This window comes from Pinus tabuliformis, chromosome 9 (assembly GCF_031772625.1).
Source record: "Pinus tabuliformis cultivar Carrire ecotype Pingquan chromosome 9, CPIR1, whole genome shotgun sequence".
Taxonomy (NCBI): domain Eukaryota; kingdom Viridiplantae; phylum Streptophyta; class Pinopsida; order Pinales; family Pinaceae; genus Pinus; species Pinus tabuliformis.
In genome coordinates, this window is record NC_142307.1 from 1,739,528,547 (window position 1) to 1,739,547,412 (window position 18,866).

Sequence of the window (18,866 nt, forward strand, 5' to 3'; positions counted from 1 at the left end):
TAGCACTTTGATGAGGCTCAAAGGCATATTTGGTTCTAAATAGTGTGGCTCTTGGCTCTATGGAGAAGCTAAAGGCGTATTTGGTTATATCACAAGTTCATATGTTCTGAGATATATATAGCATGGTTCTTAGCTCTATGCTAAATCTTGAAGGCGTATTTGCTTATGCCATGAGTTTAAATCCAAACAAATTGATTTGGTCTAAAATATATACACAGTGTGGCTCTCGGCTTTATGGTTTAGCCTAGATGCATTTTTTTTGTTTTGTCACAAATTCGAGTCCAAGTGAAACTTTCGACCTATGGCTTGATCGGAAACTAAAGCAATTTTTTATGAATGACAATGAACAAGGAACATTGTAGCTGAATTGGTAATTGGTTTGGTTACACTATGGGTGGTCATGGGTTCGAAACTTGTTAGGTTTATAAAATATTTTTTATTTAATCGAAAGCGCATTATGCCATAATCTTTAATTAAACCAGCAGAGTGCATTCTATCGAATGCACCCCAAAAAAGTGAACTTTTTTTATCAATTGGTTTTTATAATGTTTTATGGGTCAGTTTGAGGTGCACATTAATTTTTGAAAAGGGGAAAATGGCAATAATTTTTTTGTAATCTGAAAGGGGGAAATGAAAATTCATGAGGATAAGTTTTTTAGAGCAAGAAGCTATTTTGTTCTTGTCAAAATATTTTGGGATTATGAGCAAGTACAAGAAAAGGAGAATATGCTACTATCGAATATTGAAGAACATGTTGAATTGAAATGATCTAATTTTCCTTGAGCCTATGGTTCTAGTTTTAAAGATTGTGAAAAGTGGCCCATTATGTTTTGGTGAAGGAGGCGGGTGTCTCAATCAAGTTAGAGCCTACAACAAGTTGGTGCTTGCATATTTCAGAGGTTGGTGCCTTAATCAGGTTGGAGCTTACAGCAAGTTGGTGCTTGCAATCTTTGTGGGTCAGTGCCTCCAACAAGTTGGTGTTTGTAAATTGATGTAATTAAAAATTGAAGAAGATAACATATTTTTGGTTTTCTCCCACAAGGGTTTCCACGTACATCTGGTCTTTTCATGTATTGAGGTAATGATGGTCTTTATTGATGCACTGATATGTTTACAATCATGATCAATTGTGAAATTTTTTAATTTGTTAATATTTTCCACTACACTGATTGACCCTCGCCCTCAGTGAAATCATTATTCTAACACAGTCATTTGTCCCATCGATTTGCAAGCCAAGCGATGTGGTGCATTGACAGTGCCTCATGTTTGAGCGCTCTCACACCTCTAACACTCCACCCGAAGGTAGGTTTGACTATCTTTTTTTTCAAAGGAGCAGACATGACTTTTTTATTAAAAAAATAGAAACCTAGGATTCGACCCAGAACCATTATATTTCTTCAGAATTGCTAGCATCCCTCGTGGGCTTGAAATTGAGCATGGTGAATCAATCTAAACCTTCAAGCAAGATCCCCGCAATACAATAATTTTATTCCCATTCCAACTGAAAATTTTCCAAAAAACTCCCAGAATCCAAATGAACTTACATTCCATTACAACTTATCGTTTGGATTTTGATTGACTTCTCATTTTCCTTGGTGAGATATTTTTTCCCTTTTTTCCAATTTGGATCCAGTTTTTGTATTCTAATGGATCTGTAGTGTTTCTCTACTGAGAGTGGTCTTTTCTATCTTTGTTACTTTGTCCATGTGCCCCATCAGTCCAAGAAATTTCCTTTTTAGGCTTATTTCTTGAGAATTCAATGGGGGATCCCGAATTCACAGTGTTTGTTGGACTTGGTCCTTCTCTGTTTCTGAATTCGGTGGATCCTCTTTGACTTGTGTTTCTTTTGTATTGTCTTTTTCTTCCTCTGGTGAATCTTGTTTATCTTCTTCTGAGTTTCTTTTACTTCCTCCATGCCTTGAGTTTCTTCCTCCTTGTGAACAAAACAATGTTTTGTTTGCGCACCTTCCCACCATTTGGGCCTCCGACTACTTTTCCGAACTACTTTATTCTGCATCCTCCTGGGACAATTCTTGATTACATGTCCTATTCCATAACATGCTCGACATCAAAATGAAACATTTTCTGTATGAAACTTCTGAAACCATACATAATATAGTGTATATAAATTGATCTCGGCACAAAAACCCTTGTTGAAATCCATCTGCACGCATATTCGAGCATACATGGATTTAGGGAAATGCTCTAAGTTGGGGCTACAACAGTAATATTTTCCTATTGCATTTCCAATAGCAATAAACATAGAGAAATTCCAAAGATGCAGGGGAAGGTTTGAAAGCATTACCCACACTGGAACCGAGGAGATTGTCGTTGTAATTGGGTCAAAAGAAGGGGACCAAGGCTGCATACAGAGGCCAACACTACCCAAGAACCAGGGCCTAGAATCTCAAATGATCTTCTTATCCTTTTGATTTGCAAAGAAAACAACAAATAAAACCTGAGCCATGAGGAAAATATTCAGATCTTGAGATAGAATGGGTTTTCACGTGTCAAAAATCCACTTATATAGGTCAATCAACCGCAGCCAAAAGCCATTCAAACTGCAGATCAAACCAACTAAAAAATACGACTCATTGTTAAGGACTTCATCCCCCATAGGGACATTAAAAGTAGGTGCTTCACATACAATCAAAAGGACATTTCCAGATTTCAATGCGGCACTATAAGAAACCCTAGCTTGATTTCCCTGAAGAAGACTTGTAGAACTAGTTGCCATTTCTTCAAGATTAATTGATTTCTCCTCTAATATGCGTGTATTCACCATTATGGATTGCAAATCTCGCAATTATACAAAAAAAACATGCTACAATGATCAACAAAGCCAAAGCCATAGTTATCACGATAATCTTAGATATAATTATCACTCCATCATTATTCAACTAAATTAACCAAAATAAATAAAAATATATATTTACTTTTATTTGAAGAATCTCATTTTTAATTTAATTCAATTTTATCCCCACATTATATCATCCCAAAGCAAAAGATCACAACGCAAGGAAATGTTATTTCAAATCTGTAAATCCTTCCTAATTGCAGAGAGTAACCATTTTGGATTTATGCAAATCAACTTCTTATATTATTTGTCAACCATACAATAAGATTCAACTACAAATAGAATCCACTTTGAAAAAATTATAGAATAAATACGCTAATTATACTTTTAATATGGCATATGCATTTAATAAAAGTTAAAAGAAGTTTTTTTTAAGATGCCAGAAAAAAAAATGACTCTGAAACCATAACGCACCTTTTTATTGGTTGTCCTGTAGTTAACAAAGTATGGAGAGAGGTTGAGAAGGTAATTCATTTACCGATAGCCTGGGAAGGGGATAATATATCTGTAGCTTGGCACAAATGGTGGCACTCAAATCAAACTTGGAAATTAAGAAATCTGCCGCCTATTATTTGTTGGGGCATTTGGATTGCAAGAAACAGAGTCATCTTTCAGGAAAAGGAAACTTCGGTGGAATCAATTACCATTCAGAGTAATTCAATTTACTCAAATATACCGGATTCAGAGGAATAAAGGATGCCCAAGCAGATTAGAGAAGAACAAATCAAGGAAGGAGTGCCATGGGCTTACTTTGATGGAGCCTCTCAAAATAACAAAGCTGGAGCAGGTCTAATCATCCATATAACTGAAATACATTCTCTAAAAGCTTTTGTAGGATTGGGCAGTGGCTCGAATAACTATGCAGAATTATATGCTCTTAAGCTTCTCCTATGTTGGCTGATTCACAGGAACATCTTCACAGTTCAGATTTTTGGGGATTCATCAAATGTTATCAAATGGGCAAATGATCAAAGCAGATGTCAAAATTACATATTGTATCTTTTATTAGAAGATATTCAACATTTAAAACTATGTTTTAATGCCTTCTCTATTCATCACATCTACAGGGAATGCAATGACGCTGCAAACAAGCTTTCTAAAGAAGGTCTACAACAAGATATGGGCAGCTGGAGAATAGTGGAGGAAAACAATGGAGGCACTCACCTCTCGGACCAGCCTCCTTATGTGTAGTTTGCATGCTTATGCACATAGTAGAGCTGGTCATTCTAGGTTCTTTTTGTTTATAGTTGGAAAGTCTGCTTATTGAAATCTGTTCTAGTATTTTATGATAGTGTTGTGCATTCTTTTTCGTCTTGGGTTGTTTTCCTCGATAGAGGAAACCCGGGGAAAGATGCCAGTAAATGTTTTTGTTACCATAAACATTAAACTATTAACTCTTTTTGATAACACTGAGGAAGGGAATTGTTTTCCTCTCTAGAGGAGGCTCTGCTTACGCTCAGAATGACCCATACCACTCAATTAAAGGAAGGTAGAATAGCCTTCCAACAGGTATTATGATGCTCTATCATACAGCGAAAGGTAGTTGCGGCATGTATATGCAACTTTTTATTATGATTATAAAAAGTTAGTTTTTTTCTTTGGAAAAAAAGATGCCAGAAAAAATTGAGTTTTAGACATTTTCAATAAATAAATAAAATAATCCACTTTTCGATAATTAAGTAATTTAGTTTTTTTTTTAAATTAAATTTGAATATTTAATAATTTATTTATATTTATAAATATATTTATAATTTTTTTTTCAGTAAATAAAAAATGATACAGGGTATTGTTTTGTTTTTTTGGAGGTTGAGTGCAAGAATCTTGAATGAAGTATTAATCAAGAAATTTAAAAATATTATATTATATTGTATATTTTTATTTTAATGTAAATTAATTATATGTAAATTGGTATAAGAATGAAGTATTAATCAAGAAATTTAAAAATATTATATTATATTGTATATTTTATTTTAATGTAATTTAATTATATGTAAATTGGTATAAGATTTATATTGATATATATTTTCAAATTTGATAAATGATTGATGTAAAGTTAAGAAATAGACTAGAAATTTAAAAATAGTAAATTATATTGTATATTTTTATTTTAATATAAATTAATCACATGTAGAACTACTGTTAAAGAAGGGGATGGCGGGGAGCTAGTTCGAAGCTTAGGGTTTCAGTTTTCAGAGCTTACTGAACCAGGGGCGGAACTGGAGGCGCATAGGATCAGAATAGCGGAACTTCATAGGAGGGGACAGGGATTGACCCGACAGATGGTAAACAAGGGGTCCATAGGGACCCCAACTTTCAGTCAAATAGTCATGCAGAAACAAGCAGCACAAGAAGGTGTGAAGATAATAGGGCATGGAAAGCAACTGAAAGAAGATGGCAGAGGCAAGGAGAGGAAACAAAAGGAGAACAAGGAGGAAACCAGCAATTCAAAAATGAAAGGAAAAGAGAACACCAAAAATGCTAACAACAGAAGGGAAGGAAAAGCAGGGCAGAATCATATTGTCCATGAAACTAAACAAATAGAGAAGGAGAAGAAAGGAGAGGGGGAAGACCGGACAAAAGAAGGAGAGGAGGAAAGAAATGAACCAAATACCAGCGACGATAAAACAACGCGGGGAACTTGCAAACCCAAAAAAGCAGAGGCCCTGAGGGTGGTGATCACAGATTCGAAAATTCAAGCCTACAGAGAACATATGGCTGAACACGCAGTGATTTGCAAGTTCATGGGACTCTGGCCAACAGAAAGAGCACTATGTCAATGGATCAAACAGCAATGGAAACCCAAAGGTGATGTTAGATTACACCTAGGAGCTAAAGGTTTTTTTACTGTTGTTTTTTCGAATCTAGAAGATAAGGATAGAATATTTGATGGGGGACCTTTCTTCTTTGCTTCGGCAGGTCTCTATATGAGACCTTGGAAACCCAACTTTGTGCCAGAAAGAGAAACCTTCACTCAGGTCCCAGTCTGGATACGCCTTTTCTCCCTACCAATAGACTATTGGGGCTATGCAGCTCTAAAGCAGATAGGAGATCAGCTAGGAACTTTCATAAAAGCTTCGGAAGCCACGCTGCAGAGAAGGTACACTTCCTGTGCTAGAATATGTGTGGAGATGGATGTTTCAGGAGCTTTACATGAGGGACTGTGGTTGGAATACAGGGATGAGGACTATTTCCAAGCTATTGACTATGAGCAGATCCCTTTTCGCTGTAGAAAATGTCATGAACATGGACATTTAATAAGAGAATGTCCATTAAACAAGAAAGAGGAAGAACCTAGAGGAGAGCAGGTAGGAAAGAACAAGGATACCTTCATAAGACCCAAAGCAAGACAGAGAGCAAACAGAAAAAGACCAAACAGAATAGGAACAGCACAAGGCAACACCAATAATGCCTTTGAAATATTAGATACGGAAACAGAATCAGAAGAGCAAAATAAGGAACCAAATACTGATGAAGGAAATAAAGAAACAACAGATCATACAACCAAAAGAGTGGAGGAGCATCTTAACAACGCAGAAGTTCATATGCAAGGAATAACAGAAGGGCCAGATGAAGATGCAGAAATGATGATTAGTGATGTTGGAAGTGAGGAAATGGAACTGAATGAGGTTTTGGAACAGGAAGGTGTTAACCTACCAGTAATGGCAGAAAACTGGAAAATGCAAGGAATGGAAAACGTCCCGGAAGAGGAGATTAGAAAAATCAATAATATATTTATTGCAAGGCAGAAGGCAGAGCTGGATAGGCAGAATAAGAAATTGGGTATAGCGAAAGGACTGGGAATCCACACAAAAAGCCCACTTTATTCATCAACCAGCTCGATACAAAGGAAAAGGAGAGGTCGCAGAACAAATAGTGAGACACTGCAGGACCTGGGAATATTAATGATAAACTCTGGTAAGATGAAAGCTCTAGAAGCTTTCCCTCCTTACCAATAATCTTTTTAGTTTTAAATGAAGGTCATCTCGTGGAACGCTAGAGGGCTCAATAGCCAAGCGAAACAAAGACTCCTGAAAAGGAAGATCCAAAAAGAGAAACCAGATATCATGTTTGTACAATAAACCAAATGTGTAAGAAACACCATGGAGACTATCAGCAAAAGGCTTGGTAAACATATAAAATATATGGAAACAGCCAGTCATGGCTGGGAGGGAGGTCTAGTTACCCTATGGGACACCCGGGTGATCAACATTCTCTCAGCAGAAGCGACCAGATCCTTTATAGCTATAGAAACTCAACTGATTGGCAATTCTGAGACATTTCTATGCACCAACGTTTATGGACCTCAAAAACTAGAAGAAAAATTCATATTCCTACGTTCTCTTACAAATTTAAAGCTCAGATATCCCAGTACGAAGACAATCATGGGTGGAGATTTCAATATGATAACTTCGCTTTTGGAAAAGAAAGGAGGGATTAGAAAACTCTACAAGGACTCGGAAGTTTTCACTGATTTCATTGGTTCAGCCAAACTAGTGGACATCCTACCAAAAAGTGGAGCCTTCACCTGGAATAATAGGAGAGGAGGTGAGAAACAGATAGCCTCTCGGCTTGACAGGTTTCTTGTTTCTGAAAGCATACTGTTGGAGGGAGTAACAGTGGAATCAGATATTCTTCCAACTGGGGGGTCAGATCATTGGCCCATCTCTCTTGTGGCTGCTATCCAGGGGACTCCTAGAAACAAGCCATTTAGATTCGAGAAATTTTGGCTTAATCACCCGAATTTCATTCAACTTGTGGAGAAGTGGTGGCAGGAATCGACGGACTTAAGAGGAACCAAAATGTACAAAATAGAAAGCAGATTAAGATACATCAAAAACAGAATCAAGGAGTGGAATGTCACAGTCTTTGGGAACATATTCAAGGAGAAAGCCATAATTGAGGAGAAATTAGAACAAATTCACAAAGGTTGGACGAATGGGGACAGTGACCAAGACTCAGCAGACCAAGAAAAAATCCTAATGCAACAATGGCAACTCCGCTGTCAACAGGAAGAAACACTATGGAAACAAAAGTCCCGGATACAATGGCTCAAGGAAGGGGAACAGAACACTAAGTTCTTTCACAGGTCTGCTCTGGATTATAGAGGGGCCAACAAAATCCTTAGTCTCAACAACGAAAGAGGAGGAACTCTTCAGAATCATCAAGAAGTGGCTACCCTGCTAACAAATCATTTCAATAACATAGCTCAAGAGCCGGAAGTAGACAGAACAAAAGCAATTGAGGAGCTTACCAAGTCCATTCCTAAAACAATCATCAATGAGCAAAACCTGGCTCTAGTGAGGGAAATCTCGTTGGAGGAAGTGGAAGTAGCTATTAAGAGCATGCGAATGACAAGGCACCTGGGCCTGATGGCTTCACCATCAACTTTTATAAAGCATGCTGGGAATGTCTAGGAAGTGGTGGAAGACTCTCGGCGATTTAGATCGATTCTCAAATCGCTAAATTCTACCTTCCTCGCCCTGATTCCCAAAGAAGCAGAAGCCAACACCCCAGCGAAATTTAGGCCTATCGCTCTATGTAATGTAATTTATAAAATCATCTCTAAAGTTATTGCCAACAGATTGAAACCCATTCTTCCTGGCCTAATCTCTGAAGAGCAATCTGGGTATGTTGAAGGAAGACAGATTATGGACAATATATTACTGGTCCAGGAGATGATTCATACTCTTCACACCAGGAAAACAGTAGGGATAATGATGCAATTGGACTTAACTAAGGCTTATGATAAGGTCAACTGGAACTACCTTGAAGCCATCTTGAAACCTTTTGGTTTTGACAATCAATGGATCAAATGGATCTTGGCACTGATTAAATCCACTAAGTTTTCTATCCTTGTCAACGGCTCCCCTGCCAATCCTTTCTCCCCCTCCCGAGGCATTCGACAAGGAGATCTACTTTCTCCCTTCCTTTTTGTGATCCTGATGGAAGGTCTGAGCAGACTCATTTGCAAAGCTAAGGAAGAAGGAAAAATCAAAGGATTACAGCCTTTACCGTCAATTCCAGCGACTACTCACCAGCAGTTTGTTGATGATACAACGCTGCACGGGTCACCGACCGTCAAAGAAGCCCTGGGTTTTATAAAAGATTCTCAATCTATTCAGTGAAGCTTTAGGTATGGAAATTAATCTTTCTAAATCTACCATATTTTTCTTCAATACGCATTTAGCTGTTCAAAAAAATCTGTCTAGAATTTTAGGCTTCCGCAGGGGAAATCTCCCCTCAAAGTACCTAGGTGCTCCACTTACAGATAAACCCTGGCAAAAAAAGCATTGGGAGAAGATTCTAGCTAATATGGAGAAGAGATGTCAACACTGGACCCACAGAGCTCTCAATTTTGCAGGGAGGCTTGTCCTAACAAAAGCAGTTTTGCAAGCCATTCCCCATTACCTGCTCTCCATACTCCCTGCTCCAAAAGGAGTATTACAACAGATGAGAGTAATTCAAAGATCCTTCGTATGGTCTGGCAATGCAGAGAAGAAAAAATGGGCACTAGTGGCTTGGGATAAGTTGTGCAAATCTAAGAACTTGGGAGGTTTAAATTTGTTAGACCCGTCTACGATCAACAGAGCTTGTGGTGCCAAGCTTTGGTGGAGATGGCTGAAGGAACCCAATCTTCCGTGGGCAAAACACTGGAAGGAAAAGTATGCTCCAAGGTACAGCAATCAAGATTTAATCAGAATGCAGGAAAGTCCAGATGGTTCTCCAATTTGGAACCTTGCCAGAAGAAATCGAGGAATTGTTCAGGAACATAGCTTCTGGGAAATTCGCAATGGGGAGACAGCTTTATTCTGGGAGGATGCCTGGCAACAATTCCCGAAGCTGGGAGGACCCGAGTTTGCAAACCTTCAAAGACAATGTCAGGGGATGGGGAAAACCACAGTAAATCAGTACTGGAACCACAGTAGCAGGGACCAGGAATGGAGAGAATGGATGATTAACGAAACAGAAAACACAACTGAGGTGAACAACAATGTCAGGGACCTGCTTAACCTTCTAAACAAAAGGAAAATCAGGAAAGCTGAGGACAAAGACCAACTAAGATGGGGCAAGAAAGGAAGTGGCAACTTCACGCTCAAAGAAGCCAGAGATAACCTAATTGAGGAGGTTCAATGGAGCAGCAAAGTCTGGGATTCTTTGTTTTGGCCCAAGATTAAAACTTTCCTCTGGCTCCTGATGCGTAGAAAAACACTCACCTGGGAAAATCTCCGTAAGAAAGGGTTTCACGGCCCATCTAGGTGCCCCATGTGCAACTTGGCTGAAGAATCGATGAATCATCTCTTCAACACATGCGCTTGGGCTTGTCACCTATGGAACTGGGCGGAAAACATAATGCAACAGACAGACAGAACCGAAGACTCTATCCAGGACTCCATTATGAATTGGTGAAGCATTTATTCCAGCAATTCGAGAATCAACAGTATATGGAGAACACTGCCAGGATTTATTACCTGGACAATTTGGAAGGAACGGAATAGAAGAATTTTTCTAAGCGAACACAGAGACATAAATCATTCGCTAGAAACAATAACCCAAAATGTGAGACAATTAATTCTGGTCAGATGCAAAGCAGAAAAAGATAACCAAGTTTCGGTTAGAGACTTACGTATTTTAAAAGCTTTCAAACTGGATGATGGAAGAAGCATGGTCACAACGAACTGTCAACAGGAGCCGAACACCACGTCAACTTTCTGGAAACGACCTCCTGCAGGCTTTCTCAAGCTAAACTTCGATGGAGCGTCAAGAGGCAATCCAGGTCTGGCAGGTATCGGGGGCATCATTAGGAACAGTGCAGGCGAGATTCAACATATCTACAGCAGAGCCTTAGGAGAAGGAACAAACAACGAGATGGAGTTCGCTGCCATGGAGCAAGGTCTCAGAATTCTCAGAAAGATTCAGGGTGGCGCAGCGGTGGTTGAGGGAGATTCTCAGCTGGCGATAACAGCGGCAAGAAAGTTATATGCGGGAACAAAAGCAAGCAAGGTAACAAAACACTGGAGACTTGCCAAGGTGAATGAAAACATAGCAGAACATCTGGGGGAGCTGAAAGGCTTGATTTTTCAGGCTGTGTGACGTAAAGCCAATATGGTTGCGGACCATCTGGCGAATTATGGAATTGAGCACCCAACTAGCATGTGGGACAGCCGTTGGCAGGACGTCGCATGCCCCGAATTAAAAGAGAAGTGTACCTTGCTCTCAAGGCAGGATTTGGCCAACGAAATATGAGGCTGTTGGGTCAGTATTCTAAAACCTTGTCATTCCATGAAAAGATTTGTGCGTACCGTAGACACTATTAAGGAAGGACAAGCAGATCAGGAGCATTCAATGCTCAAGCAGGAGGAAGGGAGGCTCATCCCAGATATGATTACTAAGGATTTGCGCCGCCGACGCCCCGTCAAGCAATGGGACACTTGGCATGATCCGGAGGAGGAGAGAGGAGGTGATAGCAAGGGAAAGAATTCGAGACATAACCAAAACAAACTGTCACCGCACAGAAGTAATGATGACAAGACGTGCAAGCTAAAGGGGAAGGAACGGTCTTCTGTCGGTAACTCCTCCTTCGACATCTATATAGTCACAACAACAGACAGGGGTAAAAGTATTATTTTATCATGTTGTAAGTTTGAACCCGTCTCTCTCACTGGTAGAACTTAGAGCGCTCTTGTGTGTTAGTAAGATCATGGAAGGGGAAGGAAGCTGAAATGCCTCTGCCAATAGGGACTTAAAGAAAGCCAGGGAGGCATATGAGGCCTGCACTTCACGGAAGGACAAGCGGAAGATTGAAGACCTGGAGGCTAAGGTCACTGAAGAGGAAAGGAATCTGAAAGAGCAAGAACTGGAGAAGGAGGTGGACTGGATCCAGGATCCAGGCTCTGTTACCACACGCTTCATCCAATTTGTAAGAACGCAAGCTGAAAGTTGGAGAATGAAAACTCTGTTAGCCAAAGCCCTAAATATGCAGGGAAGCTATGAAGACCAACTGCGTCAAATCCAACATAATATTGAGGCAATGTCTAAGGAACACATAGCTATCCTAGAGAGCCTGGATTTCAAGATAAGTGCCCTGGAACAAGAGGTTGAAACCATCACGAAGAAGCTCACGGTCCTAATTAAACTCTTAAGGCAAACCATTGAGCAGGATGCTAGGCTGGCTGAGAACAGAAGGGACGACCACGCGGGCAACTTTCAGAGCAATCATCCCATGCCTGCGCAGGCAGGCAATTCGATGACTGAATCAGCTCCGGAAGCTTCCAAGAAACATACTGTGCTCAAGAAGTAATTGGTTTGGCTTCTGCTTTGGTTGGTTTTTTGGGTGGTCATTGGTGCTCTCTACCTGGTATGTCGATAGTGGTCTCTATCTGATGTTTCAGTTAGGTGTTTGTTTAGTTAAATGGTCTGAGTCAAACACCTTTTTGTTCTGCCACCCTGCGTGGTGTGCTCGGGGTCGTAAGGTGAACTCTTTTGGTAATATTGTGGGGTCTTGCAATGTGGTTTGGCAGCCTGTTGTCTGCACGAGCAGAATTTTTGTAATCTATGTACATTTTTAATATAACAAGCTGATTTACAGAAAAAAAAAAAAAAAGTTAATCACATGTAAATTGGTATAAGATCTATATTGATGTGTTTCAAGTTTGATAAATGATTGGTGTAAAGTTGAGAAGTAGATTTAGTTGATGGGGCATGTTTTATTGTTGAATAATTGGTTAATAATTTTTGAAGGATGTAGGTGTGGTTTATAGGAAATTTTGGAGATTGTTGGAAGTAATGCTTCCATGACTTCCAATTTGTCCTGAGTTGTATTGTGTTAGTTCTTAAGTTAATAGGTGTACTAGCTATTTTTAATAATCTAGATCCACCATTCTCTGATCTAAAAATATCATGTATTCATATATATGTAATGTTTGTAAGATCAATAAAATATTGTGTTTGGTGTTGTGTTTAATCGATATCTCTCTCTTTCATATTTCTAACATGGTATCAGAGCTAGATTTGGCTCTTTCATATTTCTAACATGGTATCAGAGCTAAATCTGGCTTGATTCCCTCACAGGAAAGCCAAGAAGATGTGAGAGAGTCTTGAGTATTATTGTTTTGTACATATATAAATTAATATAAGTGTGTTACATTTGATTTCTATTATGAGATTTATTTTTCCCTATTTATATCTATGTGTGAGTGTTGTTTTTCAGATCTGATATAAGTGAGATTTATTTTTTCCTATTTATATCTATGTGCGAGCATTGTTTTTCAGATCTGATATATTTAAAAGGTTGGCTGATTTTATTGATTACCCTGTTTGTGGAATCAAAATTCATTATTTTCCATTGTTGAATTAACTAGCCGATTTTTCTCAGGTAGCTTGAGAGTTCCTCTTCCGACATTTCATGTGGACAACAGGTCGATCAGTCTCAGATTGTGCATGCAGAGTGGTGATTAGCCCCTTGATTCTTGCGGCATATAGTTGTGGATCGTTTGATTTATTTGGCTGAGCCAGGGGTGGTGTGGAATACGACAAGATTGATTTAAAAACTTTATTCCTGGGATATTGTTTTAAAGACAAACGCATGAATTGGGCACATTTCTTTTGATTTGTGAAATAGTTACCTTTTTTTTTACCTTTATTTTTTAAGGTTATTTTAATAATTGGTTTGAGATATATTTGATTGGTGTGAGGAGTTTTAATTTATATGGAAAAAGGAGTAATTGTGGGTAGAAATTTTAATGTAAAAAGGAGTTGTTGGTAAGAATCAAATGATGCAGAACTGCAAAGAACATGCCAATTATTCAACAGATTAATGTGACCCATCATGTTCCAGGAGCATTAGTCATAGGTAGTTCTTAATAAGTTCAAGTTGGTTTGACCCGTCGTGCTCCAGGAGCCTCAGTACAAGTTATTTATACAAGGTCAAGTTGTAGAATTGTTTGCTGAAGACATTCTGCACCCAGAATGCTATCCTAGATACTGATGAAGGCTGCGGAGGGTCGTGGATTCACAGATGGTGGCAGTTCCATAGGATGGTTTAATATCAAGATTGACTCGTTGTGCTTCGGGAGGTTGAGAAGCATCATCAACGATGGTCAGAGGCGGTTACATTTTAAATGGAGGTCAAGTGACAACTCAAAGATGTGGTGCTGAAGGAGTGGAGTTTGCGAGATTCCAGAGTGGATGTAGGTGTTGATGATGACCATATCAAACAAATTTGATAAAGATTTATCTATTGTTATAATGTGGTTTTTTTTTTCTACATGTAAGTATTAAGGGAGGGTGTTGGAAGTATTGCTTCCATGACTTCCAAGTTGTCCTGAGTTGTATTATGTGAGTTCCTAGGTTAATAGGTATACTAGCTATTTTTAGTAATCTAGATCCACCATTCTCGAATCTAGAAAGATCATGTATTCCTATATATGTAATGTTCGTAAGATCAATACAATATTTTGTTTGGTGTTGTGTTTAATCGAGCTCTCTTTCATATTTCTAACAGAAATAGGTGTGGTTTATAGGTCCATGGAATTTAGCGATGGTATTAGAATGCCATTAAAAGTATTTAAAAGTTTGAAAAAGTCTATTGTAAAGTATCTAGCTTTTTTTACTAGATTGGTTAAAAAAATTTCAAGATAGCACAAGAATTATATTAAACTAAAACATAAGAAATTGTACATAAATTGAGTCTATTGGTCTCCCACTTGAGAAATTATACTAGCATCCAAAAAAAAAGATCTTTAGTCCATCTTGAATAACTCATATTGTCTATTAGAAATTCCTGTAGAACTAAATTGCTCAGATGACTAAAGCCAAACCTATATGAAATTAAGTGTTAATGTTGTGATATAAAAACAAAAAGACAAGGAACTTAAACTTGTCGAGAATCATTTTGAGGTGATGCAAATAGAGGTATTGGAGGTGTGTTATCCTAGATTGTTTTAAGTAGCAATAGATTCCAAGCCATGGGCCTTTTAGCTAAGGTTATGAGTTTGGCATCCGTGGCTTTGAGATGGAGCTACATATCATCAAACCACGACATTATTTTTTGATATGATTCATTTCTTTCCATCAACACTTTACAAACTATGGTCTTCAACTGCAATTATAGGTTCATTGTCTCGAGGTATTTGATTTCCCAGGCATGAGTGCTACCTGTATCAAGTACCCAATCCCTCATCTCCTCATCACTACCAGTGTCATGGATAAATCCATGCTCTAGTGGTGCCTCCTCCTCCATGAACTCAATCTCTTATTGAACATTTCATTGAATTTGGCCCCAATACATCTCTGCTACTATTTTTGTGCCTTGGCAAGCTTGGTAATGAGTCAATTGTCTCCCTACATGTCAACCTTTCCTAACTTGCCTATCATGTGGCATAATGAACAATTCTATGAGTGAAGGCCACAAAGAAATGAACCCTAAAATGGTAACCTTCCAAGCATTGAACCTGAACATGGAGACTCTTCGATTTGTAGTCATAGAAATGCCCAATGTCATGGGTGGGTCATTCCCTTGCCTCTCGACCAGTAATGCATACTAGAAGAACAGTCAAAATCCAACCACGAGTAGTTTGAGGAGCCATTTGAATCACGTGCTCCTTCAACCCAAGCATTAAACGAACAACTAGCAGTGTGCAAACTAGTTAGTGATTCCATGTGAAGCCTCTTGGTCCTTCATTTCCAGGATTTGCACGTTTCCCTGAGCTTGGGTTTGACAAAAACCACATGACCTCCTTGTTTACAATAGTATGACCAAACTATGTTCCCTCTTACTCATTGCCATAAATGACATGTACCATTTATAAATCATACACATTACCATAATCCCTCACGTGCATCAAGGTTGCTCAATGCCCATATATTTTTTTTAATTTCAAGAATTACACAAATTAAATTTTCCCATAAAATATACCACACAATCTTTATTAATTGTGATTAAATAATACTTACATACTAATATTGCATATATTATATAAATATTCTTGATCAAAATGGAAAAATGGTCTATTATTATTAAGTTGTGAAGTGTTATTATTATTAGGTTATGAAGTAGTTGTAAAATATTAGTTGACTTTACCACTAACATATTAATATTATTTCTATTAAAACTGAATTTAATTTTGATTAAAAAAAATTAATTACGAAAGCATACTAATTTTTATATTATTCTAGTTTTTGGATATATTAAATATTTTTTTAATATTTATTTTGCAAATTATTTAAATAATATATTATTATTTCTTTTAAATTTTATATATTTTTATATTAAATATAATCTGAAATACATAAATTAAAAAAAAAAAAATACAAACTTTTTATATAAATTTTAAAACACTCCCACTAACGATTTGAAATTGAAAATCCTTTACAGAAATCAAAACTGAAAATCCATTTACACAAATCCTTGGGTGGTCATAAAATAATTCTCTGCTTTTGAATTTGCATCATGTGACTCTTAACTGTATCAAAATATAATACAACGGTGTGACTGCATCAGAAATGGGACCCGCAATCGCTAGAATGGTCACCATGTGTTTTTTTTTCCAGTCAGGTTGAGCAGCAAGGAATGATTGTGCCAAGCTACTGAGTTAGGTTGTTAGGATAGTTTAATTTTTTCAATGGTGGTTTTTTTTGAAAAGTCGTACTCAAGACAATTCTAATTTCCAATTTAAACTATTAGTTGTAACTCTAATTTGAACCACCCATTAGAATTTTCTAATTTAAACTATTTAAACTATTAGATACAACTTTAATTTGAACCTCTAATTTAAACTATTAGGTACAACTCTAATTTGAACCACCAATAATCATTTGAAAGAGTGAACAAACCATTCTTATTTTGATTGTAAATTTCAATAATATTTTGAAATGTGATATACAGGTATTCAACAAAATTTAGCCAAGCCTATCAGCCAACTCATTTAATAAAATAAGCCAAAAAAGAGATTCTTGAAAGCTACTCATTTAATAAAATAATGAAAGTTAAAAAGAGATTCTTGATGAAGCATGCTGAATGCATAGCTATGCAAAAGCTAGAATATGAAAAACCAATTGTCTGCTGCACTACCTGGCCTCAAATGTGCTTGTAAGGATTGCTTTATTGGCATTCAATTTTTCTGACCAATTCTTGGATATCAGAAAAATTTTAGATAACTCGCCAGCTACATGCCTCATATCAGGTCTACTGCTGGGATTTGCATCCAAACACATCGCTGCAAGTCGTGAAACTTTCTCAGCACCGTCAACAGGGTAAGAATCCTTAAGCCGAGGGTCAATCCACGATCTCAGTCTGCCCAAACAGTCAGGCTCAGAAACAATCGAAGACAAACCCTCGATGAGCGACACCCTCGTGTACTCCTCCTTCGCCCCATCATAATGTAATTTCACAGGATCCTGCCAACACCACCCCAACAGCAAACACATCGGTCTTCTGAGAAATAACACCATTTGAGGCATACTCTGGAGCCATGTAAACCTGTGTACCAACAATTTTCTTACTGGACGAACGCCAGTAATCCCCACCAGTGTCCCCAGAACCCTCACCCTGTAATCTCTGTACTGGAAGATGCCCTAACAGCGGATTCACCGCTTAACTTATAGGTACCACAATGGGCAATCATTGCCCTGAAATCAGGCTCCACAACGATTACACTGCTGGATTTCATGTATTTGTGAACATAACGCAAACCTGTATAATGATGAAGATATTCAAGCCCTTGAGCTACATCAAGGGCAATCTGAACCCTAGAAAGCCATGAAGATAGCACAGTATATCCAGGAACTCTGCTACCCCTCAAGCATTCCCTCAGGTTTGCACCCTCTACATATTCATACACAAGATACAGACGCCGCTCCTCCCCACACCCGCCCAAAAGATTAATAATGCTCCTATGGTGAAGATTACAGATTTCTTTCAATCTTGCCCTAAAATCAATCGAATCCGTTCGGCTCCTTTCTGTAACGACAACGGATTTACCTCTCAGCGTGCACTTCCAGACAGAAGAATTCCCGAGCTTTCCAGAGCGGAAATTCTTGGTTGCCCTCTTGATTTCATGAAATGGATAGAGGTGGGGATTCTCTGGCAGCAAATCTCTCAGGCCGGCCAGAGATTGAGCACTGCTAGTAGAGATTCCGGATTCTTTTGAGAATTGGGTGGAGCTTCCAGGGTCCGTGGTCCTGCTGGTAAGGACCTCGTCTGAATGATGGGGTTTTCTTGGAGATTTTAAGGGAATTGGCTGTGCCACCATTTTGGGTTTGGTTCGGCACATGATGCATAATAAACACCCTGCTCAGACTAGCTCCCCATTCCCCACAGAAACGAACACCCAACTTATGCGCCATTGGGCAGAACATTATGATAATACATTTCTTCACTGTCCTGGAGCATCCCGTCGGTCGTCTGTGTGTGTTTTCCACTATGGGTTAGGTCGGTTGGGCTGTGGACGGGGTTTCGTACTAGCCATGATTATTTTCGAGGATTTTTAAGAGATGTTACATCCCTAAACTTCACATCGGTTCGGCTGTGGACGGGGTTTCGTACGAGCCACGATAAGCGATGATGATTATTTTCGAGGATTTTTAAGAGATGTTTTTTTTAGGGAGGGGTTAGTGGTCAGAAGAAGCATTATGGGCTTTTTTTTTTTTGTAATTTACATTCACATTACAAATCACATTGTAGCATATATATTACAAATCACATTGTAGCAAATAAACGCTGTTGAGCAGCGTCGGGGATCGAAACCTGGTGGGGAGTGTGGCAACCGACAGCCCCAACCATCATATCATGCACTCGCGTGCGAGGATTTTTAAGAGATGTTACATCCTTAAACTTTACATCCATGTAGGATAACAAGAGTGATGCATGTATCAAATGGGAGTTTTATCTTATTCCAAAGCTAAATATATATTAATATACACTTTCCAAGCCCATAATAAGCTTTCCACCTTCTTGGTTATCCTTTTTTCAACACAATAGTTTTAATTAATCTTATGATAAATATGGATCCCA

The 18,866-nt window shown here is 38.3% G+C and overlaps 2 protein-coding genes across 2 annotated transcripts; one reads left to right on the forward strand and one right to left on the reverse strand.

Annotated features, from left to right (window-relative positions):
* Positions 1-6,957: 6,957 nt before the first annotated feature.
* LOC149155663 (uncharacterized) lies at positions 6,958-8,271 on the forward strand. Its single transcript, XM_089444490.1, has one exon. It carries the CDS (start codon positions 6,958-6,960, stop codon positions 8,269-8,271), a length of 1,314 nt encoding a protein of 437 aa, XP_089300616.1.
* Positions 8,272-16,799: 8,528 nt separating this feature from the next.
* LOC149155664 (lysM domain receptor-like kinase 3) lies at positions 16,800-18,381 on the reverse strand. The gene is made up of 3 exons (XM_089444491.1): positions 17,463-18,381; positions 17,334-17,416; positions 16,800-17,251 (listed from the first exon to the last, which is right to left on the reverse strand). Exons 1-3 carry the CDS (start codon positions 18,124-18,126, stop codon positions 16,922-16,924), a joined length of 1,077 nt encoding a protein of 358 aa, XP_089300617.1. The 5' UTR covers positions 18,127-18,381; the 3' UTR covers positions 16,800-16,921.
* Between the last annotated feature and the right edge of the window lie 485 nt (positions 18,382-18,866).